The following is a 24773-nucleotide window of genomic DNA, read 5'->3' as shown; positions in this document are numbered from 1 at the left end:
ATTTCCAGGCTAAGCCTCTGGTTTTAGGGTTTTCTGACACTGTTGTAAAGCTCATTCATGCTAACGTTTTCTTTGCCTAACAAACTCCATAAATTTTTAACTAATGCTTTAAAAAACAAATCCTGCTTAGGCGCTCAGCTAATGGGAACTGACTTTTTTGGAGTTCGCTTTGTGTTCCCAAAGCAGAAACTGATCTCGCAGAGGAGTTTAATTGAAACCTGCTCGCTGTCCACGCCACAACCCCTGCTATTCTTCAGCCCTGACCCGACACGGTGGGAGCCACGCTCACGCTTTTTCAGCCTGCAGCTGTGCCAGCTGAGCAGGTCACTGCTCCTGGCCTCTGCTGTTTCATCACTTTGCTACTGTTGATAAGGAATGGGTTTCTGCTACGCCGACTTGTTTTGACTGACGCTGATTGGAGGAGTGATTTCAGAGGCTGAAACAAGAGGAGTCTGCCAGCGAGACCATCTCCCAGGGGAGAGCCAGGAGCAGCGACCTCCCTGGCCAGCACTGCTGGGGTTGACTACACTCAAGATGCCCTCAGGTCTCTTAAGCCCCACAGGACAGTGTGCAAGGCAGGGTGCCGTGCCCTCCCTGGGCACGCGCTTAGTGTCACTGCAGTCTAGAGAGCTTAGAGGTTTCCCAGTTTTCCTTGCAGGGAGCATGAGGAGATTATGGCAGGGGCCTCCACCCCAACACTTCTACTGTACTTGCGGGACGGTCTGCTATCAGTTCCCTCCAGGTTCCTGGGCAGCCTGAGCTGGTGGCTGCTAATGCTGCCCACAGCAGGGGACTGAACTAGATGATCCCTGAGGTCCCTTCCAATCCAAGCCATCCAACTCTTCCAACCTAAGCGATAGAGTCCTATGAAATACCCCAAACTGACTCATTTTTTCTCTTTTCTTCCCTTACAAATATCTTAATCCAGAAGGGAAGATGGGAACTTCCTCATGGACGTGTATATTTATGACCGCACATGGACCACCTGTATTTACACATAATAAGAATTAAATGCTATTAGGGATGCCAGAATGTCAGTACAGGAAAAAAACACCACTTGCCAGACCATTACACAGACAGAGAAGAGAAACGGCCCAGAGGATCGGCAAGGTAAGGAACTGGAAATCCCACTGGTTCACAGGAGCAGAGCAAGTGGAAAAAAGAAAGCCACTAATTTCTCATGCCCCTAGTACAACGAGGATCATAACTTGCCGAGAAACAGCAGACTGAAATACAGAGACACACGTTTGGGTAACTTGCTTGGAGCTGAAATGATGAAACGAGCTGCTATTCATGCAGGAAGCCCAGTGATGCTCAGCTGTGACTTATGGCCATGGCTGACAGCTTGCCCACATTTGCAGTGCAGCCCCACTGCCTGGCATGCAGCTCACCATTGTGTTCTTTGCCCATGTCCTGGAGAAGAGTTGCAAATCCATCCTCCTCAGCAAGCAAGGGAGGCCACAGGGGATTTCAAAAGCAAATGTCTTACATTGGCCCTTGGCTGCTGCATGCAAAATATTACAGACTGTGGGAATTACAGAGCTCAAGGTAAATAAATGCAAGGTATTTTTCCATACTCGGAATATCTGAAAAGTCAAAAGTGGCAAAATGTAAAGCCTAAAATAATACCCATCAAAGTCTCTCCAAAGAAATTTCACCCCAACCAAGCTGAGAAATAAAACCATTCCTGCTTAGGAGGAATCCCTCAAAACAACACTTTTTCCTCTGCTGCACTTCTGTGATCAGTAGTGCTTGCGGGGCTGACAAGGAAGAACTGGGAACTCTCTTTACACTCAAACCAGCTTTGCTAAGGAATTCAACAACTGATTACTGAAAGGAAACTAAGGAACTAGGCTCCACTATTGCCAGTACAGGAGCATACAGATACACAGCCATGCTCCTGGGGTGGTGCAGGTCACCGTGTCCCAGCGCGGGATGCTAACCATCCACATGCATGCTCTCTGACTGTGGCAAGCGTGCAGAGATTCCACTTATCTTAAGCCTCTTTTATTGAGGGCTAAGCTAAATCAAACCAACTTACATTTACGGGGGCCCAAGAACACCCACCGGGCAGCTGCTGCGGCTCAGCTGACGTGGGAACACGGACATCCCCTGTAACTCGATAGTGTGTCTAAAGCCTGAATTCTTCTCACTAAGGACCCAACTGGGGGCTGAAATTAAGAGCAACTTCAGGTCTACCTTCTTTCAGACTGCTCTGGTGCCCAGGTCTAGAGCTAACACTTCACAGCAGGGCAAATTCCACACGTACATACCAAAGCTATAAGGATTCTGTATGTTAAATATAAACAGCTTTGCTTGGGTTTAAATATTTGAACATCTGTCTACAGTGTTGTGAGCCCGAATAATAGGCTGCTGCCCGAGAATCAAATGATGGTAATTATGGAGTGAGAGTGAACTTCATGATGGGCTGTTTCGTAAGCACACAGTGTTACTATATACATACATATGTATTTATATAGCATAATAAAAGACAATGCAAAAACCTCCATAAGCACAAACAAGTAAAATTTACATGTTAAAAGTTGAATAAGTGAGACTGTGGTTAGAAACAAAGCAACAGGCATTTATGCTGAAGTCTTCAACATTTCAACTCCCTCTGCAATGTGAAAACAATGAAAAACAATGGTGTTCTCATGAAAAGGCCAAAATTACAATGCAGAGACTGCTCCTCCCCTCCAGACAGTGGAGTCATTATTACTTAAATGCACAGAGGCTAAGAAGCTATAAAAATATCTGAGCGTGGTGATTACCCTTTTACTTCTGCAAATACACACCTTGTTCCATCAAGCTCTTGGCATCAAAGCTTTTCTTTGTGTGCAGGTGTGAAAGATTTGTGTACAAACCAAGTAACTATCTCAGTAGCTATTTGGTCTGGAGGAGCCCGTGAAAGCATCTGACACAACAACCTGAGGGATTCAGTTCTGCTCAGAGCTGGGATTGCTGGGCTCTAGAGCAGCTCCTGCACCCTCTGCACAACCCAGACTGATCTGACCTTGGTGGGATTCTTCTCTTCTGGATAAACGTTTCCTTACAGCAGAAGCGGATACGAATGGCTGCACCTGTATTTTCTATAGCAACTGCTGTCTGAAAATGTCAAAAGTGTTTTGTGCAATTCGTTTGGAAATGAGCTGTGCATCCTGAGCAGTGTGAGCGACTTGCTCGAATTTACACCATTCTCACTTCCCAGACTGGAACCCTGTTGCCCCTCAGGGTTAGCTCTGCCAAGGACCATGCCCTCGCTGCAGCTCCAGATGGCTGTGATGCAGTTGTATATTCTGGCCAGTAGACTCAAGGCTGGGGTTAAACAAGCAGTTTGTTCCTCTCTTACATAAGCACCGAAAGACAATACTGCATTCGAGCTCATAAAAATATTTTAATTGGTGATGATTTCCAGACAACTATGTCAAAATTAACTCAGAGTTGATGCCCACTCGCTTCAGTTTCATTCATCTGGGTTCAAATTATTTGCTTAAAAGAAGAAACATTTCCTTTTATACACACTTTGGTTTCAACCTCCAAAACCATTGCTAGAAATTAGTCCTAACCACCCAGTCGGCTGCTCAGAAACCGAGCTCAAATCCATCACTTTAATGACATCAATAACAAATACACAGTTTTAAACCCTATTGTGAGCAGTGGCATACCGAGGAGCATGTGTAGCTGTCATCTCGTTAGTCGCTAGAAAAACACCAACCAAACCAAAAGAGCCTAACCATGACAAATTATTCAGGAGTTTAACCTGAGACATTAATGAGCGCTAAATAGCTTGTTTTCATGCGCGCTTAAGGAGATTTGTTTCAAGTCCCACCAGCCTCCCCTGAATGTCGCTCGGCGGAGCAGTTCGTTCTTGTCAAGCTGGTTTTCCTATTGCAGCTCAAGCAGCAGGTTGGGATGTTTGTTTAAGGATGCCATCCACCCCCACCCTCCACATACACCGCACCAGAAAGCTGCTTCCACCTGATAAACTTACCTTTCTGATTCACCCCCACGTGCAGAACACACAGAGCTGATAAACACACACGCACCTGACTGCCACCACGTCAGCAGTCAGTGCAGTGATACAGGTAAAAAATGAACGTGGGGACAATGGTTCTGCCTGCATAAGTTTCATCTTTTCACTCTATTTGGTTCCATCTCTCCAGTCTGCACTAGAATACAGCCGCACTAGCATAAAGCTCCCAAGCAGGGATGAGGAGAGGCTGGGACTTGTCACTCTGTTACTGAGCTGTGAGCAAGGGCTGATGTGATGCCAGGCTCCATCCTATGAGGCAGCCTTTACCCCCTGCAACATGTGCAGGTAGCTCAAGGAGCCGGAGTTGGCCACCTGAGAGCTACACTGCTCCGAGATCCCAATGCGGAGCAGGTCTGCGTGCTGGGGGCTTGGAGCTGTTGGGATGGAAAATGCACCACTTCCCATCCCAAGGATGGAATCAAATCAAAATAAAATATGTTTTCATTTATCAAGGGAAACTGAGTCTTTCTAACTCACGTGGTGATACACCTTGTCTGGGAATACACCTTAAAGCCACAACTGCAGTGAACAGACATCGCTTTGTACTTCAGATAAGAAGAATAGAGACCAAGGGAACATGGTGTCCAGCTTCCACTGCTATCAGTAAATTTGAACATCTGCTTTTTTCAAATGACACAGGGGCAGGGCTCAGACCAACGGACCTGGAGGTCCTTTCCAGCCTCCGCCGTTCCATGATCCTGTGAAATGTCATGAAGACACCAGGGGCAGATGACAGACCTGAATGTCTCAGCCACTGATCCACCCTCCTACATCCCTGCCTGCTTGTCTGACCACAGAGAAACAGCCTCCAGAACGTTCAGTTGCGAGAATTAAGGAATAAAATGGCACTGAGTACGGTGTTTTGCTCTTGTTAAAGAGAAACTCTTCTTTCAACACACAGCCTCTGTGCTGCCCTTCCAGATATGCTGATGTAGGATTTCACTGCACTCACTCCGTATCGCCATTTAAACAAGACATGAGCAGCCTTCCAAAACAGAAGCCGTCTCAAACACACTCCAAAAAACTGCATTGTGCTCCAATGTAAAACTATTCTTCAGTCCATATGGGAGATCTCAGGCGTTTGCTGGGTCTGGCTTCACTTTTAATAGAATTTATGTTGGAAAAACCATTTTATTTTGACCAGATTGTTTGATATGTCAATTCATTTTTTTTTTCCCTTTTTGGGCCAAATTTCACTCAGTGGAATCCTCTTTGAAGACACGATCACGTATACGCAATTGTTCCTTATTGCATCTGACCCCTAAAATCTAATCTCTCCCTTAACTCGCGTCCTTATAAAAACACGAAGCCTTCTAATAACGTCAAGTTGTTCTGCATACCAAATGTAAATTGAGTGAGGGCTCTGGAATTCTTTTAATAACTCGTAAAGTTGGGAAGTTTTCAGCTTGGATTCTGGAAGCCGAGCTCAGGGCACACTGAACTAATTTAAAAATGTAAAAGTCGAAAGATACGACCCATGAGTGACAAATTAAAGAGGGAACGCAAATGACTTTCAGAACGTGCTGCCTTCCACCACGGACTGCTTATGCAGTGTGGCTACTCCGGGGTCAACATTTTCTGGCAGCAAAAGACAATAAAAAACGCATAAACTCAATTCGCATGGTAAAGCTACTGTATCTGACACAGCACTAAAGCGGAGGCCCACAGAGGTTACTGAACCCTGGCTCCCAGCTGCATCAATCCCTGTTTTAATCACCCTCCTGACAACGCTTCTCTTTCAGCCCTCAGCTGCTTGGCTCCTAAGGATGGGAACACCGGGAGAGTAAAAGCAATGGGAAAAAGCTCAAACAAAGTTGTAACGGGAAGGAAAATAAAACTGCCTGTGAAGGTGATTTTCGCCCAGCGCTGCAATCTATCTGTCTCCAATAAAAGGCTGATTTAACTTCAGAGTAACCACCCAAAGCCACAGCAGACCGCTCACCGCCTGAGCTCTGTTCCAGTGACTGATGGCTTGAGAAGCAGCACACTCCCTGCAGCACCACGTCTTGTATTTTCCTGGAGCACTCCTCATCAGTCTTGCGCACTCTTTGACCAGCCTGGAGCTTGCTGAAAGCATGAGATACCACAAAGGGCACAGTCCTTCCATTTCCTACAGCCCACAGGGCCAGAAAGAGCCTGGTAGCTGTACCAGCCCTGCAGGACAGGTAGGACCCCTCTTTTTGCTCCACTTGCACAGACCCTCTTACAAACACACACCTGGCCATCACTGCAACTGCTGCATCACCTACAAAGTAGCAGAGTGCATTTTTTGAACACGAAGGATTTCCACAAAGGAACATATTTCAAGCATTAATGGCAATGCAGAATGCTTCTGACCAGCTTGACCAATTTACTGAGCCAAACACTTGTGAAGACAACTGATATCACTGGTTTACCATGGACCCAGCATCTGCAGCAGTCTGAGTCACGCAGATTCAAAGGAGGAGAAGGCAACAAAGAGCAAGCCTTGTCTCACCCACTGACATCAGTGTAAACACAATACCAAAAGTCTCTGCCTCAGTACCTATTACCCAGGTATGCTTTGCTTATTTTCACAGAAGGGCTGGTAATTTGCCCTGGGTTTTGCACAGCTCCACACCCTCCCCAGGAGACTCTCAGGTGCCTTTCTTCACACACGCAGCTTACAGCTGGTCCTCAGCAAAAACACAGCCTCTCCGCTCGGCCCAGCGTGCCCCTCACTGAGCCAAAACAGCCTTGTTCCCCAGTGCACAACCAACTCAGGCCACAGTTTCGCATCTTTCAACGTTAATTTCCCATGGTTGTTCTTAAAGACAACTTTGTTTGTTTTCTTCCCTAAAAAATTCCTTTCCAGAAGCAAATACAAGCTGACAGCCCTGCCTGCGCTGCCCATTCGGGGTGCAGCAGCCCGCTGAGGCTGGCCCCACACGCCGGGCGCTGCGAGAGCCACGGTCTGCTGCACAAATCCCTCCCAGCTCGCGCTCTGGGTGTGTTACAGCCTGTAAGGTCCGCATACATCGTGCCAATGGAAATGAAGTGTACGCGCACCAAGTGATCTCTCTGAAGAGGTGCAGGGTGGGGAAGGAGAGCCCTGCCAAACGCGGGTGCCTCGAGGCCTTCTAACCCCGACCGCCCGCAGGCCGAGGCAGCCATCGCTGCAGCTCCGCTCAGGGCGCTGAGGCAATTGCTGGAGACAGAACCTTGCTCGGCACCCTCCTGTTCCCCAGGCAGGGCAATGCTGGAGCTGTGCAGACCCCCACAAAACTCCCCTTGAAGCTAACGGGTCGCTTCTCAGTGCAATGTCATAGCGCTAGATTAAATACGTTAGAGGCGGTGCTGGTGGGAATGCTATTGTAGTTGCCCACTGCTGCAAGTTTTCAGTTGCTTGCAACATTTCACTGCTTGGATTCCATTTTTCTTGCCTGAGGGAGAAGCACATTCCTTCAATTTTGCCCCCAATGGCACAGACGTTCCTGGAAATGAGCCTATGGAAAACACAGCACCTCGAAAAACATTTTTGGCAATCATTTCTTGAAGGAGATTTTTTATTGCTCTATTTTGGCTCTGCAGGTTGGTTCTTTCATCAAAAATGTGCCCTGTGCAATTTCCATGCCAATCCCACCAGCTTTGGTAAAATTCTAAAACTCTGAAAAATAAAATCTCATAGAATAGAAGTTCCTTAAGTTTTATCATAGAATCGTAGAATCAGCAAGGTTAGAAAAGACCTCCAATATCATCCAGCCCAACCATGCACCCACCACCAATGTTTCCCACCAAAGCATGTCCCTCAGTGCAACATCTACACATTTCTTGAACACCTCCAGAGATGGTGACCCACCGCCTCCCTGGGCAGCCTGTTCCAGTGCCTGATCACTCTTTCAGAGAAGAAATTTTTCCTAATACCCAACCTAGACCTCCTCTGGCGCAACTTGAGGCCATTGAGGCCATTCCCATTTATTAGCTAAACATTTTCTTTGCAGCTTGGCAAAGGGAGCTGATTGCTGGCCCACAGATCTTATGCTCCTGCCACACAGCTTTTTGTTGTGACAGTAGTTCAGTTGCTCAGAAGAAAGTGTTCACAGATCGTATTTTCACTCTGTGCTCATATTTCTGGATAGGAGACCTTCAGGTCTGTACCTCAGGTGCATTAAGCATTCACCACCAGCTCAAACCAAGAGCTGCATTTGAACACATAAACTACTATCCATTGTTAAGAGCTCTGAGAAATGAGATCCCGCGTCTCAAATGGGGTGCCTAGGATTAACAAACACTTTTCAACTGAATTCTCTTTGTCATGGGACTACATGAAAACCAGAAGGTCTAGGTTACCAGTATGTGGGCATATTGCATCCTACAGAACATTGCTGTCTGACGGATAAATCAGCACATACGCTTACAATGAAGGACTGTTCTGTCATGCACACATAAAAGAGGTGACTTGAAGTTGCACTGATAACTGTAATGTTGACAATTCCAAATTCTGAGAGTTCTGACGTGGCTTTTGTAGCATGTGCATAAAGTAAGACCTAGGAGCTAGGGAGATCTGCCATTTTTTCAGTAAGATTTAATTCTTTTACATCAGCACAATAACATTTATCTGATGTGTGAGTATCCTCACGTTACCTACCTTAAAATCTACTCTTTATTCCCTTTTACATCAACTCACTACAGAAAGCATAGCTCTCATTTTAATTTTTAATGCGGCACGGCGTGTGTGTACCATACACATGTGAGGTGTTTACTCTGTGCCTCATACAAAAGTAAATACGCTTCTCAGAAAGCTTCCTTCACCCTTGAGCTGTGCCTAAAGAACACTCACTCTTATCTGGAGTTTGGGAAGACTCAGTCCTCACTACTCTCATATCTGTCTACAATAAAGATTCTCTACAAAGGAGATGCTATCAGGTTTCTCTTTTGGTGCCACCTGTGTCTTTCTGGAATAGTAAAGATCAAGAAGAATGAAATTAAACACGCAGGTTGATAAGCATGCATACAAGCAAAGCACAGATCCCACATAAATACAGAACCAGAGTGCATTTCCTATGCTGTAATTATACAGTCCGAGTTCTCAGAGATGCTCATCACTGTGGCTCTTATCACGGGCACTGAATACTACTGCATGAGACCCCTTCCAATCAGCAGTAAGCATACCCCAGGCTCATTCTTCCAAAGCAAAAGATAAAGGCTAATTAAACTGTCTGTCTCTGTCACGAAGCTGAGGAGGCTGCCATATAAAAGCCAGACTGCTGCTGAGCTGCAGGAGGGCCACTGCCTCTGGGAAAGGAGCAGTAACAAGCACACCAGCATGAGGAAAAGCAAGGCTCCACACCAGGGTGTACATTTCTGCAGACTGCCTGGGAGTTTCAACCAAGCAGGCATGGAAAAGGAAAACATGAAAGACTGCACACTAGTTAGTTATGTTTGACATGGAGGGGCTCACCTCCATCCTCAGTTGTGATAAACTTCAAAGTGCAGCCCTTCAATGTGACTATAGAAGAAACAGGCTTTAAAGTCCCCTTTCAAGCTGTTTATAGAATAACATTCACCTCTAGAGATCCACATGATGGTACGCAGGGTGGGACAAATCAGCCTATAAACATGCCTATTTTACTCCTTTGACTGTAACGGGCTGGAGATGATAAACTACAACATCATATCTAGCTTTCAGACAACTGCACTTGAGGAGAATCAATCCACCCTGAGACTCTTTGCAAATTTTATACGTCTCTTTACAAAAATGACTTTTATTTGGACTGTTTAGTTGACAAATTAAAACACAGAATAAATTACAGTAACAGTTCTATCACTGAGCCTTCTTCTGCATTCACCACTTCTTTCTACAAACGTGGTAGTTTTGGTAGATTGCTGCTTTTACAAACGATTGTTCAAAGATACCAAAAAAAGACCAAAAGTTATGAGTGGACTCATAGCCCTGATCATCACAGCCAAAGAATGTCCATTGCAAAAACAACAACAAAAATCAAACAACAAAGAAGTTCAACAAATGTAAAGTTTATGATAATCAGAGAGCCCAGGAATGAAAAATTATGTTATTCATAATTTAGTTGGTGTCCTAGAAGCCTGGAACCAACCTGGTTGCATTTTGTATGTGTATGGTGCTTAATGAGTTCACTAGATGAGTTGAATTAATTGCAGTATATTGTTGTCCAAGAACATGAATCAGAGTCAGGGTCCTACACAAATGCAGAATACATGCCCAGAAAAGTTGTGGAGGCCCCACCCCTGGAATTGCTCAAGGCTAGGATGGATGGGGCTTTGGGCAAGCTCATCCAGTGTGCAGCATCCTTGCCTGTGGCGGGAGTGGTAGAACCAGATGGTCTTTGAGGTTCCTTCCAGCTCAAACCACTGTATGATTCTATAATATATACGCAGCCCTTACAGAGTACCCTCAGTATCCCTAACCAATGTTTTGTTTGACCCAGGCTGCCCAGGGAGGCTGTGGATGCCTCATCCTTGAAGGTGTTCAAGACCAGGTTGGATGGGGCCCTGGGCAGCCTGGGCTGGTACCAGATCTGGAGGTTGGTGGCCCTGCACCAGCAGGGGGGTTGGAATTTGATGACTCTTATGGTCCCTTCCAATCCAAGCCATTCTGTGATTCTATGATCTGAATTTTCAAAAGATACCAAGTAGTTGTGAATATCATCCACTTTTACAGAGCGAACTCTGGACTTCTGACCCCTTTCACCACTACCACTGAACAATGGGCTTCTTGGAAATTTAATCTAGGATTTACTGTATGTAAACAAGCAAACCTTGTTTGTACCTGCAAATACTTCTTCCCAAGAAGACTCTGTAACAATAGGAAAATCTCGAGCATAACTATCTGCCTCTCTTACCATGTATGAATTGATACTCTGGAATATAACGAGATACAGAACTATTTCTAGCAAATTAAATTAATGGAGCAATGGCTGGCATCATCCATGTCTTCCACAGTGCATTTCTGTGGTGTTTGTGCAGGTGATGATTTTCTTGTTGAGCTCCAAGAACATGAAATAAAACATCACCAACTGCCTCTGACTGCACAGGACATTTAAGACCATGCCTACTACTTTGGGAATCCAGGAATAGGCAATTATATGAAGATTTAAGGAAGCAGACAACTAATTGGCATTACTCACATGGATTACAGACAGGCACAAAGCAGATTCTTTACCTGTAAGTGCACTGATTAATAGCTATTTGGCATCCAGAATTGAAATTAGCAGGGCTACTACAGAAGCAAGGTATTATAGAGTGGGAGTAAAGTTCACAAGGCCTGTAAGAGAGTTTGAAGAGTGATGAAGGTGAAAAGCATTTATGCTGGCAATAATCAGGTAAAAGGGTTTGCCTCTGCACACTGTGGGAAAGATCACATCTCAGTAACAAAGGGGAATAGGCAGCATGTAAGTCTGGATAAGGAAAGAACTATTAATATATTCTGATGTGAAAGAGGAACATTGGAACATTGTATTTTCCCAGGTTAGGAATGCCTTTAAATATGTTCCCCAATATTCTTTGTAGATAACACCTACAAGATGGATTGTAATCTTCACACTGTTTCCTATGCAGCTGCAATATTTTAGGGTGAGAACCTTATTGAATACTATGCCCAGAGCTAAATAACATGAGTTTTCATCTGAACAGTTCACACAAGACAAGCTGAATAGGACCTGAGTAGTATTTGTCTCCCTAAATCCTGCAGAAAAGATAAGTGATGCAGATAGCATCATTTTTGAAGACGTCTGTATTGCACTCATTATGGCAGCCGTACCGATACTTCAAAGCCAGCTTTAAACAGATCCTCACATTATCAGAAGTGTAGCATGGACAGTTCACTGCTCATGAAAAGTCAAACCATCCACCCAGGAAGCTGGGCAAATGGTTGATCCATGCTGAGCTCTGAACCTGCAGCTGCGCAGCCATCGCTGGGCTCACCTGCCCAGTGAGCCCCGGTTATCCGAATTTAATAGCAGTGCTTTGGTACAACTATGATATCTTACCATTCCATCTGACTTCAGCCATCTCAAAAACAGGGTGCCTCGTCTAGGCTCGTCATCTAGCCTCCATTAATAATCAATGGAGAGGGCTGGACACCCCTCAAGGGCAATTAATTCCACTTCAAGATAGATATTAAGATAGGTGGGATGAATCACTCCCTGCAAGTGCCTGTGTCTTTCTGTTGAGTGCAGGGGAGATCTACTCTACGTGTGTAGTTTTTGGAGAGCTGAAAGCCATCCTCAGTCAGTTGTGACCACTGTCTTTTCAGGGCAGGGACAGCACTGTGCTCAGAACAGTGGTTCACTGTACATGAGACACGTAGTAATGGATTTGAGCAGACACACGCATTGAGGAACCCAGTTGCCTTCCTAAGAACAAGGCTTGTAGCACCACAAACATACTGCAGTGTGACTCTACATTTTTTCCCCTGAAGTTTCAATTGAATATGATGTTCTTCCTCATTTTCTCTTCTGCATTGCTTGTCTGATGACATCACCATCTGCCTTTCACTTCAGGAATGACCACATTGCAGTGGGGAATGGAGTTCATACGGAGAATAAAAATAAACTTTACTCAAAAGATGTAAAGAAATTTCAATTGCTAGTAAAGAATTTTTATGTCATTACTCTAGTTACTCTGATGCAGCACCTCCCAAACAGATTTGCTCTGCTCCCTGCTTCCTGACCCACTTTCAAAAGGGAAGGAAGAGATATAAGAGGTGCTACATGGAAATGTGGGAGAAAAAAAGCAACAAGCTAAAAGCATTTCAAAAGCGAAGACGTACAAGTGTTCAGGTCCTCCTAAAGGAAAGTAAGGAACAAAGTCTCAGAAAAGCTACTTCAGCGCCTCTTTATACCTCCTTCCTCCACAGCATCTGTATGAAGTACTCTCACAGACTTTAAAAAACTGCTTTCACTTTTCCTTTCATCATAGTTGCACCATATGGAGGTAAGAGTGCACTCATCCATGCTGCTGACTTCATTTGCTTTGTTAGAATTCCTCTTCCCAACTATATTTTAATGGAGGCTGCAAGCAAACCTCTCTTATAATAGGAGCACGCAGCACAATGGAGCCGTGATTTTATTTGTGGCTTGGACAGACCTTTTGAATACAAACAGCCATAGCTGCAATGTATCAAAATCCACCATAACGGTTATCCTGCATGCCAAATGTACTAGGACTAGGCTGTTTTGAAGCAGCATTCTGTCTACAAAAGAATGGAAACGATCTGTTTTCAGTTGACAAATACAAACCACTACTATTGGTGAGCACATCTTTGGGAATGGTTTTACACTCAGACTTGCTCACTTGTTTTACATAATCCTCTAACAGCCTTTTCCCTCTCATTCTAATAGGGAATCCATGCTCAGCTGCCACCACAACAACGTCCTCTTACGGTGAGAGTCAGCCGTGTCCTACGGATCACTCTGCTTTCAGAGCTGCTCCTTGTAAATTCCAGCAGTGACTGAACTAACTGGGTGTTGCTTCCATCTCACTCGATGAGATCTCACCCAGAAGAGGGGTGGCCAGAAGGGAAAGGGAGGTGATCGTCCCTCTCTGCTCTGCCCTCATGAGGCCCCATCTGCAGCACTGCATCCAGGTCTGGTGGCCCCAGTACAAGAAAGACAGGGAGCTGTTGGAGAGGGTCCAGAGGAGCCACAGAGATGAGCAGGGGGCTGCAGCACCTCCACGACAAAGACAGGCTGAGGGAGCTGGGCTTGTTCAGCATGGAGAAGAGAAGCTGCGGGGTGACCTCAGTGCAGCCTGCAGTACCTAAAGGGAGCCTGCAGACAGGAGGGGAGTCAGCTCTTGGAAAGGGGAGATGGCAGCAGGACAAGGGGAAATGGTTTGGAGTTGAGGGAGGGCAGCTGGAGGTTGGATGTCAGGGGGAAGTTGTGTGCTGTGAGAGTGGTGAGGTGCTGGAACAGCTGCCCAGAGAGGCTGTGATGCCCCGTCCATCCCTGGAGGTGTTGGAGGCCAGGTTGGATGGGGCCCTGGGCAGCCTGGGCTGCTGTGAAATGGGGAGGTTGGTGGCCCTGCATGGCACAGGGGGGTTGGAGCTTCGTGATCCTTGAGGTCCTTCCAACTTGGGCCATTCTGTATCTGTATCTGGGTCCCATGCCTATCCCAGATATGCATCTGAACCAGTGGCACAGGTACGACCTGCCACATTCCATGAGGAGCCCCCTGCCCACCCCCACAGCTGCTCACAGCCTCTGCAAACACTCAGGAGCTCTTCTCCAGACTGGAATTAATAAGATTTTCTCAAATCACAGATTAGCAAAAACAAACCAACAGGAAACAACACCGAATCTTGGATTTACGCTGCAAAAAGGGCCTGGTGCCACATGTCTGAAATCAGAGAGGAAGGCCCATAGTGGAAGCTGGGGCCAGGCCCACACTCCTCAGCCAAGCAGCAGTACCGCTGTGCTCCAGCACCACGCAGATGCTCAGAGCAGAGAACCCAACCCCTGCAGCACCACCACCACAAATTGTTCTTCTGCCTCATTTCTTACAAAGGGGCATTGTAACACAAGCATTACACTTCGCAGAGTCGTTCAGAACAGTTTACAAACCACCACGACGCCCACTGCGCCTCGCTTCACTCCCAGCCGCGCTGCTGGAGATGCGGCCCGGCGCAGCTGATTGCAGTGCAGATGTGTCGCTGGGAGAGGCACCAGCACAGCCACGGATCTCCTAACCTTGGCTTAGATGAAAACTCAGGACTTTTTCATAGTACCTTGGAGTATTTAGCACTGAGTTCAATTAAAACCTCCTCAACTGTGCCCAAGCTCATACACTACATCTCTCAACGCCGCATAAATTCACCACAGAGAACAAAAACTCAAGGTATTCTTGGGGAGGAAGGGGCTGGTGGTATGGTTTCTGAAGGCAAGCCAGACAGTATTCTAAGCTGGGGACACACGGCGTGTTTTAACTGCTGTGCTAATTCTGCGTAAGGAGATGTTAAGTATCTAGCTCCTTGCTGTAGCATGCCATGTGTCCCTGAATAAAATTACTGCCATGCAGGCTGTTAGGGAAGGAATGCGTAAACAGACAATGTATCCTTGCATCAGTTCCACCAAATGTTGCACAACACGAATGCCTCTCGATGTGTCATTTCCTGCTTGGCCACCAGCCCAGCTCCCAACAGTCAGTCAACATGAAAAAAAGAATAATAATAATAATAAAAGCAAAATAAATAAATAAATAAAGAAGGAAAGAAAGAAAACAGAAAAGAAAGGAAGAAGAAAAAAAAAAAAAAAAAAAAAGAAAGAAAAAAGGAAGAAAAAAAATTCTACTGACAGATTTAAAGTTGCTCTGCTCGCAAGCACATTCCATCAGCCCCAGCCTTATCCCTCCACCCTCTGCCTTTGAAAGAAGGGAGAGAGAACTTCCTAAACGCTGTTATGGTTTTAAGTCTAGGAATCTCAAACATCTCCATGGCTTATCTGCGCTCTGCAGCCACACGGTTAACACAACGGCTCACCAGAAGCTCCTGCTTGCTTTTGCTGTCTTTTGTAGCATGCACAGACAACGAGGCACTGTTTGCTCATACCTTTCACCGTGGGTGCACCTTACCAGCTACGGCAGCAGGGAAATACTTGGGAGCTGAATGAAATGTAGCAGTTTTCTCCTACCAAAACCAGCAGCCCCAAACTCAGAGGGACTTTTCCATATGTGCTCATACGCTAAATTGCTGCCAGTGATTTTGGAGACTATCTTTGATTAGAGATGAAGTCTTTGGAAGCAAGATATAAAAACACAGACACTCCTCCAGCAAAAAGCAGCCAAGGACTCATCTCCTGCTCTCTGGGGCTGCTGCTGAAGGACAAACCATCAGTTCATAGAATCACAGAATGGCCTGGGTTGGAAGGGACCTCAAGGATCACAAAGCTCCAACCCCCCTGTGCCATGCAGGGCCACCAACCTCCCCATTTCACAGCAGCCCAGGCTGCCCAGGGCCCCATCCAACCTGGCCTCCAACACCTCCAGGGATGGACGGGGCATCACAGCCTCTCTGGGCAGCTGTTCCAGTACCTCACCACTCTCACAGCACACAACTTCCCCCTGACATCCAACCTCCATCTGCCCTCCTTTAACTTAAATTGATTAGTTTGGCATTTGTAAGGGGAGTTAAGTAAAAGGTTGTTGGGTTTTTTGTTCCTTTAATTCCTTTAGGGTTTATACCTTGCTTCCTGTTGGTTCATTATGACCTTGTGACAATGTGGTTCTCAGCAAAACTTCTTTCAGCCCTCCCAGCTGGAAGGCAGCTCTGAGGGCTAAGGGCTGTGATGGCATAATGGATGGCATAGGCTCTATACTGCAGATGGGAAGAGAAAACACAGGCATTGGCAGGATTTCCCAATGACTCCCAAAGACCTTATACAATGGTTTCTGGACTCCATCCCTCACAATGCAATGTGCTGTCCCAGCCCAGCACAGAGGCTGTGCAACAAATAAGATCCTGGTTGGAAAAGCAGATAGACTGACAAAAAAAATCTTTTCCCAGGAATAATTGTTAGAAGAAACTGCCAGGCTTTCCTAACTGAGCAACCTGACAGCCCAACCTCTATTGAAATGTTTGAAGATAATAGCAGAGAGGTAAGGCTGTGAGCTTCTACAAGCAAATGTTTAATACAATCAACCAGCACTCCCATTTAAGAACCTGACTTCCTGAAGCATCCAAAATCCCAACTGGAGTCACTGCATCACTGCATGCCATGACTGTTCGGCACGCTTAATGTCAGCCTCTGGATGGCTGTCATGGGATGGCTGCTGCTCCTGCTGCTGCTGGAAAACACGCAGCATTTGTTTGCTGGAGCCAACTTGCCAGCAGAAGGTCAAAGTGCCTTGCCTATAAACAAGCCTTACAAATTCACGATCTGAAGCATGATGTCATGTCTTAAAATGATAAGCTGGCAACAAAGTAAATGACATTTTGTAGAGACGTGCATAATTTTATGTTTACGCTACTTAGAATGAAGGTTCTAATAAGTCATCAGTTGTGTTCCTTTAAAGGGAAGTTTTATAACTGAGATGAATCACAACTGCAAGAGATCAAAGTTAGAAAACATCAATGATGCCATGGGGTACTTTTTAATCTCGTAATGAATGATGATCATGTGCTCTTATGAAGTTGGTCCAACTGCCAACGCCAGATGTGTATATTAAGAGAAAAGTTGTTTGTGATGTGACAGCTCCGGTTGAGTTGCCAGAGAGAAGAAAACGAGAACATGCCTGAGATGTCTGAGTGAACTACAGATCCTGGCAGAGAGGGGCACTATTGGCCGATACTTAATCTGTTAAGAAAAACACATTCGCTATCAGATCCATTTGGTGACTTGAATTCCTCACTGCCCCCAACCACCTCATTTTCCTCATGCAACATAAACGCCAGATACACTTCCTGAGTGATCACCACCACACAGTAATAAATCTGCACGAGCTTGGGAGCTCCCAGAATGAACAGAACTTCAGTGAAACTCCCACGGTACTTCTGCAGCTACACTTTCCCTGAAAATTCACATTTAATAACAAGTCATCCTGGGGACATCATCTCCCTTATAGCATGCAACTGCAATGACAGAACCTGCAGAACCAAGCTGACCCCAGAGCAGAGCTTCACTACGGAGCTGAAATTCTTACATCCAAGGCCTCTTAAAAGGGGCTTTCTTAATAAACAAATAAAGACAGAAAGGAAGATACAATAATCCCATCTAGGCTACGATAACTGGCTTTCTTAGTTACCGAGCATCCCTCACTAGAGCTGAAATCCATGGAAACAGCAAATAGGAGTCATGCATAGAGGTTGGCTAAACAACTCAGGCAGAACCTGGAGATCTTGCATTGCTATATTAACACAGTCTCACCTTTAATTCACAAATTGCCAGCACAGCTTAGCTGCCATCGCAGGACCAGACAAAGGTTCCCCCTCTGTGCCACAGTGAGCAGCCAACACTTTTAGCTGCAGCGTTTTCAATCTACTCCACTCCATCACTGCATTTGTTGTCTGCCGTCTGAGATTTGCTCTGCAGATGCCTCAGTACACAGAAGCAGCCTCCAAATGGGAACGGCCAAGTGATATCCCCTGGTTTTTACACTCTGAGCTCAGTTTGAAGCAACAGTTTGAATATTAAAAAGAGCACTGCTCCAGCAAGAGAGAGATGGAAGGATGAAAATCCCCTTGCTGTGACTGACAGAAACCTCAGACGTGAGAGGGCAGCAGCCTAAGTACCTACAGAACGAAACTTCTCCACAGCTAGCCGCTTTTTTATCTGCTGTTCTAGGAGAGGTACAAGAGCTGGGTAGCTCTCACAGAAGGCATTTTGGTTTCCCTCTCTCAGTTGTGCAGGAGGTGGCACCACAGCATGGATTAACACGAGAAACACATCGCTGCGTGCAGCCTTCTACTTCTGTCTTGGTGGTATGCTCAGCAAAACTCCCTGAAAGCTCCTCACGGGGCTCACTTGTACGTGCAGATCAAAGGCAAAACAATTATTTGAGATGCCTCCACAAAAGGGATATTTTTAATGTGGTTATTCATCAAATAATTCTTAATCTCCAAATGCAATTTAAATGCAGCTATACCTGGTTAATCCAATCAATTTAGAAAGACTCATTCTAGTCAGATTAAAAAAAACTCCAGAACTGACTCATCACTGCTACTCTGATGCTGTCATACTGGTTGCCTTCGAAATGTGTGAGACAGAGAGTCAGGCAGAGATCACAATGGATTGACCACGCTTGCCTGTATCTGAAAGTATTGGCCAGCCATAGCATTGCTGGAGGGTGGCAAAGCACAACTGTCGTAAACATGTAGCCACAAATCGTTGCTCAGATTCCCTTCCAGTACTTGAAGGGAGCCATATATAAACAGGAGGGGGAACGGCTGTTTGTGAGGGTGGATGGTGATGGGACAAGGGGAATGGTTTTAAAGTGAGACAGGGGAGGTTTGGGTTGGATATGAGGAGGAAGTTTTTCCCCCCGAGGGTGGTGAGGCACTGGCACAGGTTGCCCAAGGAGGCTGTGGATACCCCATCCCTGCAGGCATTCAAGGCCAGGCTGGATGTGGCTCTGGGCAGCCTGGGCTGCTGGTTGGTGACCTGCACACAGCAGGGATTGGGACTGGATGAGTTCTGTGGACCTTTGCAACCCAGGCCAGTCTGTGGTTCTATGGTTCTTTGTAACTTGGGAAGGTGTGCAGCTATGAGTCCAACACGCTGAGGGACAATCTGATCAGCTACACTGCCATTAAGCACACTTTCTGTGCACAGATAAGAAACAAAGGCCGTGCTGTAGATGCACGGTGTTTGGAGCTTTCTTTGGCCCCCAGGGGGTCTGTGATGAGTCCGTAGCTGAAAATCAATTTCAGGTATGATGAGATTAACCAGGTGCATTAATTATCTGATGGCAAAAGAATTTAAGGGCAAACACAAAGGCACTATATTGTATATTATCCTTCTGTGCTAGGACTGATCCTGTAAGACCGACCTCCTATTGTGCTGTAAATGCCTTCAGTTGGAAGTTTGCAGGAGCTGAGCGAAGCGGCTCGTTGCAGGACTGCATCTATTAGCCTAAATCAGATTATACATAAATACCGTGGGTTCAGTTCTCATTTACACTGGCAGATAATGTATCAAGACCTTGATGTGAATGAGGATCGGGTTCGGGACTGCCCAAATTCAGCCAAGCACTTCGGCGTGTGTTTAATGCGAGTATGTGTGTGGTCCAATAGGCTCCAAATTAAGCCTGCGCTTACATATTTTGCTGAGCAAGGCCCAGCATTTGACAAAGATCTATATTTCATGTATGGATCTCCGTTAAACAAAATTAAGCAGGCGTAAGTGCAAAAATAAGAGTGTAATACTCACTTCTTGGCTCCCTCGGCCCATCCACCGTAACCTTTATGGCTCTGTGGTATGTAGCGACTTGGGGGGGATTTGTCAGGACAGTTATTGTCAAAGTAAAGCTCTTCCCTACAAAGAGAAAAAAAAACAACGAGGAATGAGTGATTACAACATGAAAACAGTCACATGCATGTTCAGTAAAGAGTCGGAGACGTTTAAAATTATTCCCTGTCGTTACCACAATCGCGAAAATTAAAAACATAACTGACCATAGGAGTTTTCCTCCCCTTCAGTTTTACTCTACGTCAAGAATATGTCCATGTGTTGACAATCTAAATGTTCCTTATTTAATAATGGGTCATCATGCAACGACAGAACAAAAGTGATTCACTGCCGAGGACAAGCCAAATTCCTTGCTGTATTGAAAGTGGTGTAAATCCAAAGCGCGGCGGATAATTTAAAAATTTACTCCAGTTTTGCAGCTGTGGGACAGAGAGCAGAATGTGGCCACATGTTATTTACTTCGCACAGCTCCATCGTGTCGTTGTTTGACTGCAATGAGATGAGGAAAGGCTGCCTTTTCCCGCGGGAGCCATTAGAAGAGGGAATCAGCGTCTCCTGTCCTTCGTGCTCCAGGGCTGACGTGGTGATATCATCATTACTGGAGCACACTTTTCGCCCTACACACGACTGCACGTCTCTCTGTTGAACACTGAGGCAGCCCTCGGCTTTCCAGCAGCAGTGAGAAACCGCAGCGTGCACGCGCTCTTCCCCCGTCAGGCTGCGGCTGCGTTTCTCAAGGCTGGAGCTCACACAGGCACTGCACGAGAGCATCTGGAGCCCTCGGCCGAAGGGAGCCTTAAACGTGAGCAGAGGGGCTGAGCTGGGTGAGCCGGGCACACGTTCTCACCAGGCACCGGCCACTGACAGTTGTAATCTGTTAGATATGCAACCGTTAGTCACGTCAGATAATCAGAACTGAAAACTGCTTCAAGACAGGAAAAGGTGGGCGTGCAGCAGTGACTCAATAAAACAGTCAGCATCCCAAGCCTGCCTGCTCCTTTCAGCTGCTCCCCCACCAGGCTCTGAAGTGCTTTCTTTCTCTCTCCCTGCCTCTCTGTGCATTTCTGCTGCCGGTGCTTTTCCTCTTGTTGAACTCTGAAGACACAAATCTTAAACGATATCTAAGAGCACAAACTCAGTGCAGGTTTTTCAAGCTTAAAATAGAACAGCTTATATAAAAGGCATAATATGGAACAGAGCTTTGGCTGTCAAAACTAGTAATTAGTCTTTCTGTCCTACTGAAGCTGTATATCTGCCCCAAACCTGACTGAGACACGCAACATTCATCACCCGGAGTACAACTTCAAAATGTCTCAGCCCTTTTTCTCATACACTGAAATGTGACATGGATTTTTTTAAGGACATGCAACAGTCACTTGGAGTAAAGTGCTCTTCCAGGTGTAGCCGCGCTCTGGCTGCACCCATCTTTCTGTAGGTGGAGGCCAAAAGGAATAAAGGTGTCAGGCGGCTGAGTTTGGCCTCAGACGCAGTGGGGAGACATGGCCAAAGGCAGCTCCCCCCACTGCCCCAGGAACTGGGTCTGTTCACTGATCTTTTGAGAATGACCACCATGGGAGAGTACTGAGGTTGTCCAGTCTTCGTCGAGTCCTGCTCATCCCAGTCGTACAGCAGTCGTTTTGCCTGTATGCCATGCCTGTAGGCAGAGCCCAGACGTGCAGCAATATCCCTACTGGGCACACAGTGCCTCCACGCTGCCTGTTGAGGTCTGCAGTGCTGTGAGCCCTTTATCTCTATCCAAGCAAGAATTCAGCCTGCTGCCTGGACACCCACCAGTTTGCCAGGGATGGATCTTAGGCCTCCGTTAGCATCAGCCTCTGAAAACACACTATCATTCAGATCACAGTTACCCATATAAAAGGAGCAGAATACAACTGGCAACCACCAAAGATGCTAAGGGGATTTTCTGAATGCCTTGGAACGAAGCCTTTGGCCTTACACCGCTACCACTCTCTTTATGTGCCACATCAGTCTACTGATGGCTAAAAATCAGGCCAACAAAACAATACTACTTTAAAAGACCCTGTAAAATCATTCTGTAGAGAAGCACTGCGAGGTTTTGTATGCTAAATGCATCTCAACGCGATAGAAAAAATGCACTCCTTAACACAAAGAGCGGTGTTTCCACCTGGCCTGTGAGCACTCCTAAACGATCAGCCAGCCTATGCTGAACAGGTAAGCACCTCATCTGAAAGGGAAATAGGTTTTGTTCCCTAGCTGGTATTCTAACAAACAGAAACATTAATGAATGAACATTAACAAAGCCCCACCGCACTCAGCAAAACAAAGCATGGCTTTATAGCGGGGTGATGCACGGCCCGCCAGCACGCTCCAGTCCCTGAGCTTTCAAGAAATGATTTACATATTACAGGATTGAGAACAAAATATGTTTTTAAGGTCACACGTTTCAGCGACGCGTGTGCCTCCCCCAGACAGATGGAAGTGACTTCACAGAGATCCTCCCTCTGCCAGGAAATCCTTTAATGCACTTTTTATCGCCTACCTTTATGCCCTCAGTCGCTTAAACTGTCCGCTTTTAGAAGCTGACGACTAATTGCAGAGCTCTGTTATTAAATTCCCTCGCCAAGCAGGCATCTGGCACTAATGCCTCCGTGCGTCCAAACTGTGCATGCTTTGTTATTCACACATGTGAGTGCAGCCGACAAAAAAAGGAGGGGATGGACATATGTTGAAACACAAGGCAGAAAGCAGAAGTCAGCTGGAAAGGGGACTCAGCAGCCTGTGTGTGCTGTGTGTTTTTCAGTCAGGTCCCAATGTGATTAGAGCACTGGGGGATAACAAAATGAAGGTGATTGGAACAGGTTGCCCAAGGAGGCTGTGGATGCCCCATCCCTGCAGGCATTCAAGGCCAGGCTGGATGTGGCTCTGGGCAGCCTGGGCTGCTGGTTGGTGACCTGCACACAGCAGGGGGTTGGAGCTGGAGGAGCACTGTGGGGCTTTTGCAACCCAGGCCATTCTGTGATTCCATGATTCTATGATTCTATGATCCCGTGCTCACGAAAGACAGGAATTCTGCCCTTGCACTGCGGCTCAGCCTTGTAAAAGTGAGCTCCTGCCTCTAAACCACAGACAAACAACTTCTGCATGCATATAAAGAGCTCTGGTTACTTATTCTTAAGAATCCAGAAAGGTATTTAAGAGAAATTATGCAAACAAAAACGTGAAGTCAGGGCTCCTGTCAGGCGAGCAGCACTAACATGGGTATGAATCCAGTTACTGCACTGAGCCATGGGAAGCAGGGAAAGAACGTGGGAGAGAAGGTGAAGCGGTAAGCTGATGATTCAGCCCTCACAATCAAACTGAGAGATACAGAGATCAAAGAGCAAGCTGTTTAGAAAGATGTAAATCTGAAGGCAGGAACAGGTGTGGATTAGCTTCTTGCCACCGAAAAATGATTTCTTTCTTACTTTATTTTTCCTGTTTTACTTCAGGTCTTGTACCTACCATATCTGCCTCTGTAAGTAGCTTTCTCACTTCTCTTTGCAGCTACTGCTTTCTTTCCTGCTATTTTAAGGAGAGTTATAAAAACCTATCAGTAATGATAACTCTTTCTCCTTTCCTCTCTCTCTCCCCCTCTCTGTTCTGAGTCTGGGAGACAAGTCTGGACCAATTTCTCCATCCCGCCTCTGGCAGCAGAATGCAGCATTTCAGATCCTCCACCGAGTCCCGGCTGCTTCAAAGGCAAAGCTCTACTTTCTTCCGTTAAGATCATAAGAAATATAGGGGGAGGGGGTCAGCTCTGTTTGGACATAATTACACTTCATCAAAAGAAGCTTTCTTCATCTTCCATGCGTGAAAAGTCTGCAAGCAGTTAAGTCTGTCTTTTTTCTTCCTTTTTTTTTTTTTTCTTTTTTTTTTTTTTTTTTTTTTTTAAATATAAAAATTGCTATTTGGGAAACTAGCCAAAACTCAGAAAGCCAATATAGTAAAACAGTGCACACCCTTTGTTTTGCTTTGAAGTCTCTTAAATAAATATGTTGAGGGCTTGAAAAGTACACTATCGCTTTTCCATAGATTCTACCCAGACTGATCAGAGAAAAACTCTATTCCAGATCTACTAGATACGAATATAGGTTGAATTACTGGTGCCCAAATTCAGAGGCTCTGTGTTTGTATGTGTCCACATCTACACCTCCCGAGTTCTCAGGCCCTTCAGTTCATTTCCTACGGTCTAATAAAAAAGCATATATCATACATTTCAAATGAAATCCGCAGATCTGAGGTTGTACATCACATCTCGGCTCTTTTCAGCACTGCTGAAGCAGTCACACACTGCTGAACTCTTTCTGTAAGGCACTGCTAGCGATCAAGCCAGGGAACCTTCAGACCTCATCCATCAGCACAGTAACAAAGCAGGCTGGTTTTTCCAAAGGAAGCAAGACAAATGGAAGAGGAAGGCAGCACCGCATCCCAAAGGGCAGCGAAGGCCATATTTATACTGAGCTGCCTCTGCAGTAGTTATTCTGTTTTCAAGTTACCCTTTATTACCAATAATTTTCAAGACGTAAAATGATAAAGAGAGCTGTTGGCCAAGTCACTAATACAAAAAATAGCCGCTGTAAGCCACACTGATGGAATCACTTTCACAAAACAGCGGTAATTGTAAAAGCATGCCAGCTGACCGAAACTATCCCGGCCTCTGTCACACGTTTGGTTAGTATTTTTGAGGGAGAAATAGCCCTGAGATGTACAGCTGCTCTTAAAGTGTCTGACTGTAAATTAGCTTTATTACTGATCCTCCACACACGCAGTTCTGCCTTTATTTCTTCCTTTCCCTCCACGCAGGGCCAGTTTAAAACAAATAATTA

At 45.9% G+C, this 24773-nt stretch overlaps 1 protein-coding gene across 1 annotated transcript in view; it reads right to left on the bottom strand.

The window, feature by feature from the left end:
* RUNX2 (RUNX family transcription factor 2) overlaps nt 1–24773 on the bottom strand; it is a gene marked incomplete at both ends in the record, with an annotated part of 149122 nt that overhangs the window by 54700 nt on the left and 69649 nt on the right. The window contains one exon of the mRNA XM_079532799.1: nt 19888–19992. Coding sequence (XP_079388925.1) covers nt 19888–19992 — 105 coding nt within the window. The remainder of the gene's footprint in view (nt 1–19887; nt 19993–24773) is intronic.

This window comes from Tetrao urogallus, assembly GCF_951394365.1.
Source record: "Tetrao urogallus genome assembly, chromosome: 2".
Lineage (NCBI taxonomy): Eukaryota > Metazoa > Chordata > Aves > Galliformes > Phasianidae > Tetrao > Tetrao urogallus.
The sequence above is the reverse complement of the archived record's forward strand: the minus strand, read 5'-3'. Positions and strand labels throughout refer to the sequence as shown.